Source organism: Wyeomyia smithii, chromosome 3, assembly GCF_029784165.1.
Source record: "Wyeomyia smithii strain HCP4-BCI-WySm-NY-G18 chromosome 3, ASM2978416v1, whole genome shotgun sequence".
NCBI lineage: Eukaryota > Metazoa > Arthropoda > Insecta > Diptera > Culicidae > Wyeomyia > Wyeomyia smithii.
This window is the reverse complement of record NC_073696.1, coordinates 235,440,435-235,451,925: the sequence shown is the minus strand read 5'-3', so window position 1 is coordinate 235,451,925 and position 11,491 is coordinate 235,440,435. Positions and strand designations below refer to the sequence as shown.

Genomic DNA, 11,491 nt, shown 5'->3' with positions numbered 1-11,491 from the left:
TTTTGACGTTTTCTGTAGGTCAGGGAATTTTCAATCGCAGTAACGGAGTGGAAAATATCACAACATCGTAACGTAGCGTAGCAACTTCAACAAACAATGGGCGTTTTGTTATTTTAATTCCGTCGTGCGCATGCGCGGATCATAACAAACAAAACTGTTTATTAAAGTTGCTATGCTACGATGCAAAAATTTTATGTTTTTCACTCCGTTACTTCGATTGAAAATTACCCGACCTACAGAAAACGTCAAAATGGGCTGCGTGCACTGTCCGCCATTACCGCTTGTGGAAAGCTGGATACCGACTAATAATAAAATTTAACAGTGCGCTAAATAAAATCGACCAATCAGAGAGGGCTTTCACTTTGACAGAACTTTGGGTTATTTGTGGTTTCTCTTGTCACGTCCTGTCCTACACGCTCGTTAAATTCAACTCTAAACTGAATGAGATGTCACTCACTTTCGTTAAAAGTGAACCTACTCTGAACAGATTTTTTATGATATTACTCATTTGTGGGTAGAGTCCCCATGTGTCAGAAATTGAGTAGGAATTACCCTCTTCTTAGAAAACCGCTTTGAAATGAAACTGAGTAAAAGCTACTGAGTTTGCTCGTTTTGACTTTCGATGAATGAAACTGCCAGAGGATTGTTGCATACAATCAGAGATGCCAGATATACAGACAAATCTGTATTATACAGACTTTCTGTGTTGCGATACAGACACGCATAAGCCTACAGATTTTATACAGACATTTAGTATAATACAGATATTACACAGATATCTGATATTCTACATAATGGTTTTACCAGTATACACAAAAAAACGAACACAAAAACCAAAAGTCACTGTAGCCGTTGCTGGAAAAAGTGAACTAGGAACTGAACACTTTGCTGAACATTTTATTCTTGCGTTTTTGAGAGTGAAATCATGACAACGGGAATCGAGTCAGGCTATCGGGGTTTTTATCGGCCCCGTGGGCACTAGTCTGCCTGTTTCGCCCCCAGTAACAAACAGCTGATTGTCTCGATCGATTGCCATGCAGGTTATATTGGTGAAAAGACCGTTTGTTCTATTCGGAGCAATATCCAACGTTGAAGAATTGCTTAAAATGTCCTAAACCTTGAAGGTACTATTTTTATAACCGCGAGACTTCTGCCATCATGTATCAGTTTAGCTACATTACGACGAACGACGATTTTTATCACGGGAAAGACTCTTACTTCTATGTGTTATTTAGATTTAAAAGATAAATTAGTTATCGATCAATCGACCAACTATGATAGACTCGAAAAAGAACAATCAAAACAAGTAATAAAACAAAACAATCTGACAGGTCGACAAATAATTAGGTATCAATGTATCGGTAACTTTTTTTCGCAGCGGTATACAGACTTATACAGACATTTTTATGGATTATACAGACCTGCCAAAAAAAAAGTCTGACATCTCTGCATACAATTATAACAAAATCACAAGTTTTTTTGACGTAGGACTACGTCTTTGTTTTCTATACTAGATTACACTTTGTGAAAATGAAAATGAAACTGGCAAATGTTGCGTCAGATTTCAAACGGTTATAGCAAGCGAACGACTTAATGCATCTTAGTCATTTATATTTCGGTGGATAGATAAAATGTGTAACAATTTTTTGATATTATGTTCAACATTGTTGCTTTACTGCTTAATGGTGGAAAAAGGTGAAAAGTTCCAAGGTCAAGCTTTCCCATACATTTCCCTTGTTCTTGGCTTGCTTTCCAAGCACAGATAACAATAACATGGACGAAATAAATTCCACTGCCTACATATTTTGACTCAACAAAGTGTTTTGGTTTGTTTGTCTTTGTCTAAGCTGCGTGGCTACGCCTTAATGGTAAACATCTACGCTGAACTTGATACAAAAGATTGTGTGTGGAAAATTCAGCTTCAGTTTAGTTTGTTCCACAATAGCGAGTGCGGTGCAGCCGTTAAAGCTTTGCGACATTGAGAAACGAGAGCTGCATACGAGTCAACTTCCAGGCACCGCGGAGCATGTTACCTGTATTCTGCACACGGCAGCAATAATAACCATTATACGCTGCAGGATATTTTGCTGGCACAGCTGCTGGAGGGCACAGCGGAGAGCAAATTTTATATTTTATCGTTGCTACCGGTGGTGGTGTGATTATCAGCATTCTGTAGCATACATTTCGAGCTGAAGATTATCGAATCGGTTCTTTTTAGAACTATAAATGCTTGAAGATAAGAGTTACGAGAATTTTCACAACTACTCCTAGTGTGAAATGTCCATCTATTTCTCAATAATCATTTTTATAATAACGACCAGGGCGCACCAAAGATAAACGGTAGTGTTGCCTATGAATAGTTTATCACAACAAGACATAACCCTCATTTCAAGAATTTTCACTGCTAAATTGAGTGATTTTCCGGTTTAATTGTATGTTTGTGCCCACTCGAACACCGTTATCAGTCAAACATAAGAAACGAAAATTAGTTAATCTAAGAACCAGAGTGATTTTCGCAGCGGGAAAGCAAAAACTTTCTTTTGATGCTTATGAAAATCACTCAGTAGTATTGAAGATGTATTGGTTTGTTTCTCTTTCTTTCTATAAGCTACGTGGCCACGCCTTAATGGTAAAAATCGACGCTGAACTCGATACAAAAGACTGCGTGTGGAAAATTCAGCTTCAGTTTAGTTTGTTACACATAAGCGAGAGCAGTGCAGCTGTTAAAGGTACGCGACATTGAGAAACGAAAGCTGCATACGAGTCAACTTCCAGGCACCTCGGAGCATGTTACCTGTATTCTGCACACGGCAGCAACAATAACCATCGTACGCTGCAGGATATTTTGCTGGCACAGCTGCTGGAGGGCACAGCGGAGAGCAAATTTTATACGCGGCCAACAAAATAATCGATGCTACCGGTGGTGGTGTGATTATCAGCATTCTGTAGCATACATTTCGGGCTGAAGATTATCGAATCGGTTCTTTTTAGAACTATAAATGCTTGAAGATAAGAGTTACGAGAATTTTCACAACTACTCCTAGTGTGAAATGTCCATCTATTTCACAATAATCATTTTTACAATAACGACCAGGGCGCACCAAAGATAAACGGTAGTGTTGCCTATGAATAGTTTATCACAACAAGACATAACCCTCATTTCAAGAATTTTCACTGCTAAATTGAGTGATTTTCCGGTTTAATTGTATGTTTGTGCCCACTCGAACACCGTTATCAGTCAAACATAAGAAACGAAAATTAGTTAATCTAAGAACCAGAGTGATTTTCGCAGCGGGAAAGCAAAAACTTTCTTTTGATGCTTATGAAAAACACTCAGTAGTATTGAAGATGTATTGGTTTGTTTCTCTTTCTTTCTATAAGCTACGTGGCCACGCCTTAATGGTAAAATCGACGCTGATCTCGATACAAAAGATTGTGTGTGGAAAATTCAGCTTCAGTTTAGTTTGTTCTACAATAGCGAGTGCGGTGCAGCTGTTAAAGCTTTGCGACATTGAGAAGCGACATTGAGCTGCATACGAGTCAACTTCCAGGCACCGCGGAGCATGTTACCTGTATTCTGCACACGGCAGCAATAATAACCATTATACGCTGCAGGATATTTTGCTGGCACAGCTGCTGGAGGGCACAGCGGAGAGCAAATTTTATATTTTATCGTTGCTACCGGTGGTGGTGTGATTATCAGCATTCTGTAGCATACATTTCGAGCTGAAGATTATCGAATCGGTTCTTTTTAAAACTATAAATGCTTGAAGATAAGAGTTACGAGAATTTTCACAACTACTCCTAGTGTGAAATGTCCATCTATTTCTCAATAATCATTTTTATAATAACGACCAGGGCGCACCAAAGATAAACGGTAGTGTTGCCTATGAATAGTTTATCACAACAAGACATAACCCTCATTTCAAGAATTTTCACTGCTAAATTGAGTGATTTTCCGGTTTAATTGTATGTTTGTGCCCACTCGAACACCGTTATCAGTCAAACATAAGAAACGAAAATTAGTTAATCTAAGAACCAGAGTGATTTTCGCAGCGGGAAAGCAAAAACTTTCTTTTGATGCTTATGAAAATCACTCAGTAGTATTGAAGATGTATTGGTTTGTTTCTCTTTCTTTCTATAAGCTACGTGGCCACGCCTTAATGGTAAAAATCGACGCTGATCTCGATACAAAAGATTGTGTGTGGAAAATTCAGCTTCAGTTTAGTTTGTTCTACAATAGCGAGTGCGGTGCAGCTGTTAAAGCTTTGCGACATTGAGAAGCGACATTGAGCTGCATACGAGTCAACTTCCAGGCACCGCGGAGCATGTTACCTGTATTCTGCACACGGCAGCAATAATAACCATTGTACGCTGCAGGATATTTTGGTGGCACAGCTGCTGGAGGGCACAGCGGAGAGCAAATTTTATACGCGGCCAACAAAATAATCGATGCTACCGGTGGTGGTGTGATTATCAGCATTCTGTAGCATACATTTCGGGCTGAAGATTATCGAATCGGTTCTTTTTAGAACTATAAATGCTTGAAGATAAGAGTTACGAGAATTTTCACAACTACTCCTAGTGTGAAATGTCCATCTATTTCACAATAATCATTTTTACAATAACGACCAGGGCGCACCAAAGATAAACGGTAGTGTTGCCTATGAATAGTTTATCACAACAAGACATAACCCTCATTTCAAGAATTTTCACTGCTAAATTGAGTGATTTTCCGGTTTAATTGTATGTTTGTGCCCACTCGAACACCGTTATCAGTCAAACATAAGAAACGAAAATTAGTTAATCTAAGAACCAGAGTGATTTTCGCAGCGGGAAAGCAAAAACTTTCTTTTGATGCTTATGAAAATCACTCAGTAGTATTGAAGATGTATTGGTTTGTTTCTCTTTCTTTCTATAAGCTACGTGGCCACGCCTTAATGGTAAAAATCGACGCTGAACTCGATACAAAAGACTGCGTGTGGAAAATTCAGCTTCAGTATAGTTTGTTACACATAAGCGAGAGCAGTGCAGCTGTTAAAGGTACGCGACATTGAGAAACGAAAGCTGCATACGAGTCAACTTCCAGGCACCGCGGAGCATGTTACCTGTATTCTGCACACGGCAGCAACAATAACCATCGTACGCTGCAGGATATTTTGCTGGCACAGCTGCTGGAGGGCACAGCGGAGAGCAAATTTTATATTTTATCGTTGCTACCGGTGGTGGTGTGATTATCAGCATTCTGTAGCATACATTTCGAGCTGAAGATTATCGAATCGGTTCTTTTTAGAACTATAAATGCTTGAAGATAAGAGTTACGAGAATTTTCACAACTACTCCTAGTGTGAAATGTCCATCTATTTCTCAATAATCATTTTTATAATAACGACCAGGGCGCACCAAAGATAAACGGTAGTGTTGCCTATGAATAGTTTATCACAACAAGACATAACCCTCATTTCAAGAATTTTCACTGCTAAATTGAGTGATTTTCCGGTTTAATTGTATGTTTGTGCCCACTCGAACACCGTTATCAGTCAAACATAAGAAACGAAAATTAGTTAATCTAAGAACCAGAGTGATTTTCGCAGCGGGAAAGCAAAAACTTTCTTTTGATGCTTATGAAAATCACTCAGTAGTATTGAAGATGTATTGGTTTGTTTCTCTTTCTTTCTATAAGCTACGTGGCCACGCCTTAATGGTAAAAATCGACGCTGATCTCGATACAAAAGATTGTGTGTGGAAAATTCAGCTTCAGTTTAGTTTGTTCTACAATAGCGAGTGCGGTGCAGCTGTTAAAGCTTTGCGACATTGAGAAGCGACATTGAGCTGCATACGAGTCAACTTCCAGGCACCGCGGAGCATGTTACCTGTATTCTGCACACGGCAGCAATAATAACCATTGTACGCTGCAGGATATTTTGCTGGCACAGCTGCTGGAGGGCACAGCGGAGAGCAAATTTTATACGCGGCCAACAAAATAATCGATGCTACCGGTGGTGGTGTGATTATCAGCATTCTGTAGCATACATTTCGGGCTGAAGATTATCGAATCGGTTCTTTTTAGAACTATAAATGCTTGAAGATAAGAGTTACGAGAATTTTCACAACTACTCCTAGTGTGAAATGTCCATCTATTTCACAATAATCATTTTTACAATAACGACCAGGGCGCACCAAAGATAAACGGTAGTGTTGCCTATGAATAGTTTATCACAACAAGACATAACCCTCATTTCAAGAATTTTCACTGCTAAATTGAGTGATTTTCCGGTTTAATTGTATGTTTGTGCCCACTCGAACACCGTTATCAGTCAAACATAAGAAACGAAAATTAGTTAATCTAAGAACCAGAGTGATTTTCGCAGCGGGAAAGCAAAAACTTTCTTTTGATGCTTATGAAAATCACTCAGTAGTATTGAAGATGTATTGGTTTGTTTCTCTTTCTTTCTATAAGCTACGTGGCCACGCCTTAATGGTAAAAATCGACGCTGATCTCGATACAAAAGATTGTGTGTGGAAAATTCAGCTTCAGTTTAGTTTGTTCTACAATAGCGAGTGCGGTGCAGCTGTTAAAGCTTTGCGACATTGAGAAGCGACATTGAGCTGCATACGAGTCAACTTCCAGGCACCGCGGAGCATGTTACCTGTATTCTGCACACGGCAGCAATAATAACCATTATACGCTGCAGGATATTTTGCTGGCACAGCTGCTGGAGGGCACAGCGGAGAGCAAATTTTATATTTTATCGTTGCTACCGGTGGTGGTGTGATTATCAGCATTCTGTAGCATACATTTCGAGCTGAAGATTATCGAATCGGTTCTTTTTAGAACTATAAATGCTTGAAGATAAGAGTTACGAGAATTTTCACAACTACTCCTAGTGTGAAATGTCCATCTATTTCTCAATAATCATTTTTATAATAACGACCAGGGCGCACCAAAGATAAACGGTAGTGTTGCCTATGAATAGTTTATCACAACAAGACATAACCCTCATTTCAAGAATTTTCACTGCTAAATTGAGTGATTTTCCGGTTTAATTGTATGTTTGTGCCCACTCGAACACCGTTATCAGTCAAACATAAGTAACGAAAATTAGTTAATCTAAGAACCAGAGTGATTTTCGCAGCGGGAAAGCAAAAACTTTCTTTTGATGCTTATGAAAATCACTCAGTAGTATTGAAGATGTATTGGTTTGTTTCTCTTTCTTTCTATAAGCTACGTGGCCACGCCTTAATGGTAAAAATCGACGCTGATCTCGATACAAAAGATTGTGTGTGGAAAATTCAGCTTCAGTTTAGTTTGTTCTACAATAGCGAGTGCGGTGCAGCTGTTAAAGCTTTGCGACATTGAGAAGCGACATTGAGCTGCATACGAGTCAACTTCCAGGCACCGCGGAGCATGTTACCTGTATTCTGCACACGGCAGCAATAATAACCATTGTACGCTGCAGGATATTTTGCTGGCACAGCTGCTGGAGGGCACAGCGGAGAGCAAATTTTATACGCGGCCAACAAAATAATCGATGCTACCGGTGGTGGTGTGATTATCAGCATTCTGTAGCATACATTTCGGGCTGAAGATTATCGAATCGGTTCTTTTTAGAACTTTAAATGCTTGAAGATAAAAGTTACGAGAATTTTCACAACTACTCCTAGTGTGAAATGTCCATCTATTTCTCAATAATCATTTTTACAATAACGACCAGGGCGCACCAAAGATAAACGGTAGTGTTGCCTATGAATAGTTTATCACAACAAGACATAACCCTCATTTCAAGAATTTTCACTGCTAAATTGAGTGACATACAATTGTATGTTTGTGCCCACTCGAACACCGTTATCAGTCAAACATAAGAAACGAAAATTAGTTAATCTAAGAACCAGAGTGATTTTCGCAGCGGGAAAGCAAAAACTTTCTTTTGATGCTTATGAAAATCACTCAGTAGTATTGAAGATGTATTGGTTTGTTTCTCTTTCTTTCTATAAGCTACGTGGCCACGCCTTAATGGTAAAAATCGACGCTGAACTCGATACAAAAGACTGCGTGTGGAAAATTCAGCTTCAGTATAGTTTGTTACACATAAGCGAGAGCAGTGCAGCTGTTAAAGGTACGCGACATTGAGAAACGAAAGCTGCATACGAGTCAACTTCCAGGCACCGCGGAGCATGTTACCTGTATTCTGCACACGGCAGCAACAATAACCATCGTACGCTGCAGGATATTTTGCTGGCACAGCTGCTGGAGGGCACAGCGGAGAGCAAATTTTATACGCGGCCAACAAAATAATCGATGCTACCGGTGGTGGTGTGATTATCAGCATTCTGTAGCATACATTTCGGGCTGAAGATTATCGAATCGGTTCTTTTCAGAACTATAAATGCTTGAAGATAAGAGTTACGAGAATTTTCACAACTACTCCTAGTGTGAAATGTCCATCTATTTCTCAATAATCATTTTTACAATAACGACCAGGACGCACCAAATATAAACGGTAGTGTTACCTATGAATAGTTTATCACAACAAGATATAACCCTCATTTCAAGAATTTTCACTGCTAAATTGAGTGATTTTCCGGTTTAATTGTTTGTTTGTGTTCACTCGAACACCGTTATCAGTCAAATGTTAGAAACGAAAATTAGTTAATCTAAGAACCAGAGTGATTTGCGCATCGGGAAAGCAAAACCTTTCTTTTGATGCTTATGAAAATCACTCAGTAGTATCGAAGGTGTTTTGGTTTGTTCCTCTTTCTCGAAGCTACGTAGCCACGCCTTAATTGCAAAAATCTGCTCTGAACTCGATACAAAAGACTGCGTGTAGAAAATTCAGCTTCAGTTTAGTTTGTTACACATAAGCGAGAGCAGTGCAGCTGTTAAAGGTACGCGACATTGAGAAACGAGAGCTGCATACGAGTCAAAATATTCATGGTGCGATTATCAGCGTTCTGTAGCACGAATTTTTAACTGAATATTATGGAATCGGTTCTTTTCAGAACTATAGATGCTTGAAGATAAGAGTTATGAGAATTTTCGCAACTACTACTAGTGTAAAATTTTCATGTATTCATGCATCGTTAGTTTTAAAATAACGACTATCAAAAATAAACGGTAGTGTTACCTATGAACAGTTAAGCGCAGCATATAATTATATTTAGTTTAGCATATATAAAATATTTAGTCCTACGTCACCATTCCATACAACCCCTAGGGCTGTATACCTTGTAGTATTTTTCAAATATTTGTATTTTGCATATACATATATGTAATAAAAAAACAAACCTTATTAGATCATTAGTGAATCTTTTGCCTTAGCAGCTTCATTGAAAACCGCAGCAATACGGTTCACTGTTACCCGGGAACTGTGACTTGAGGTTTTAAATAGTACACATGCCAAAAAATCCATAACCATTCTCATATATCTGGAGGAACTTTAATACACAAATAAAAACCACTTTTTTCAAACAACAATACAACACGTTTTTCCAAACAACAACTTATTTTTAGCGAAACGTTTTTAAATGTTTTCAATACCACCCAAAAAAAAAGAGTAAAGCAGAAAATCATGACAATCTGAGTAACTGTTACTCAGTTCGGTATTCGAAACTTACACGCTGCTTTATTTTAACTCTAATTTGATAAGGATCTACTTAGTTTGGTATTCTTATGCAAAATGTCAAAAAGTGAGTTATCGGGTACTGGATAATTGAGTAACATTTACCCAAATTTTCATAATTACCATGTTTACTCAGTTTTGAGTTATTATCCATGATGTTTACTCACCCCTGAGTATATTTATATGTCAAAAGTTTTCAACAGGGATATTATCTGTTTCCGAAGAACAATTGGTGTCGCTTTTTATTCGTTTGCTAGCAGTAAGTATTTGATCTTTCATCGAATCAATAATTTTCTAATCGATTACATTACAAACAACATGTAACAATATTCCATAACAATTTCAGCCCAACATCATTATTGCAGAGGATTTGAAAACATAAAAAACATCTCTTCAAAATGAACAACCGCATGTTGTGTGTCCTGCGATGCCGTTTTAAGTCGGGCTTTTATTCGTGATAATGAACTGAAACATTTGTATCGATGAACAGTGCCCAATACATGCAATCGATACCATTTAAATCCTTCGCAGTGTTTGGTGAAGGATGATGACGGATTTTCTGGTGTGCGTACTGTACAAAAACATGAGCCATAGTTCACGGGCAACTGTGAACTGGTTGGTTGCCGCATTATATAAAGACACGTGAATGATTTGAAACTTTTATAATGTTTCGATGAAAAATAAATCTTTGATTTTGATTGTACTGAATTTATTTTATTTATTGAGTCAGATTTACAAAAACCAGAAATCATCAAATTTCCAAATTTAGGCAAACTGGGTAACTTGTACTCATTTTCGTTGCATAAACAGAGTAGATTCTAATCAGTTTTTGACGTATGACGCCCTTACTCAGAAGTGAGTAACCGTAAAAGTACTAAAATTAGGGTACCTCCACTTTTTTTCAAAAATGGGTCATATCTAACTCACTTTAGAGTAACAAATAATGAGCGTGTACTCAATTTTTGACGTTTTTTTTCTTCACCTATGTGACGTTTTAATAGACAATGTAAAACTGAGTCAAAGTTGCTCAATTTAGAGTAAAGTTAAAGGAGCGTGTAGGGTTTAATTAGCTAATTTCGCCCCGATCAAAAGTTACTACTGCACATTCTCAACGTTTATTCAGGCCTCTACTGTTGAATCTGACGTTTTATGCGCAACGTGTCAACAAAAGTTGTTTTTGATTCTGGGCAGCACAGCAGCACCAAAAGTTGCTGCTCAGTTTTGGAATATTTAGAATATTATTTTTCAGAAGTATTTCAATACCAATCCAATATTTTTCGGTAGTTAATAACGCAAACTGTCGTATTATTGTATGAGTTTTGAACCATGGCGTGAGTAATCATCGAAACATTCCAACAATGTGTTCTAACTTTGCTTACTTTCTAATTTCCAGTTCTAAGGTAACTTTTAAAATTACTCTCACCTCGGATCCGAAGCTGCCGTTCAAAGTGTAAGCCTTAATTGTCAGCTAGTACAAATCTATTTATTTTGGATTGATTTTTTTTTCTAGACTGAGTGTTCCGGAAACAACTCCGTTCACGGCAGTGCTAAAATTCGCCGCCGAAGAGTTTCGGGTGCCACCGGCAACAAGTGCAATCATCACCGACGATGGAATAGGTATCAATCCACAGCAAACGGCCGGTAACGTGTTCCTCAAGCACGGTTCCGAGCTTCGGCTGATTCCTCGGGATCGTGTCGGTGGTTGCTTTTCGTGAGGCTGCATTCCAGAGTGATTTTTTGCAGGACTGTGAAGTGGCAGGTGTGATTGTAATTGGTTTGAGTGCTTAACTACTGCTTATTGTTTACGCGTCAGAAGCTTGTTTGCGAATAATAAAGTATCGACGGGTTTTGTTCGTTTTCATTGGATGTTG

The 11,491-nt window shown here is 38.4% G+C and overlaps 1 protein-coding gene across 1 annotated transcript; it reads left to right on the top strand.

The window, feature by feature from the left end:
* Positions 1–10,780: 10,780 nt before the first annotated feature.
* On the top strand, positions 10,781–11,486 carry LOC129731534 (ubiquitin-fold modifier 1). Its single transcript, XM_055691614.1, has 3 exons — positions 10,781–10,951; positions 11,014–11,070; positions 11,131–11,486. The coding sequence occupies exons 1-3, from the start codon at positions 10,947–10,949 to the stop codon at positions 11,333–11,335; spliced, it is 267 nt and encodes an 88-aa protein (XP_055547589.1). The 5' UTR covers positions 10,781–10,946; the 3' UTR covers positions 11,336–11,486.
* Positions 11,487–11,491: the final 5 nt, after the last annotated feature.

Bases quoted from the DNA above. Each gene is read 5' to 3' on its own strand.
- LOC129731534 (XM_055691614.1), top strand. The intron at 11,071-11,130 runs GTAAGCCTTAAT...TTTTTTTTCTAG, and splicing joins CCGAAGCTGCCGTTCAAAGT to ACTGAGTGTTCCGGAAACAA.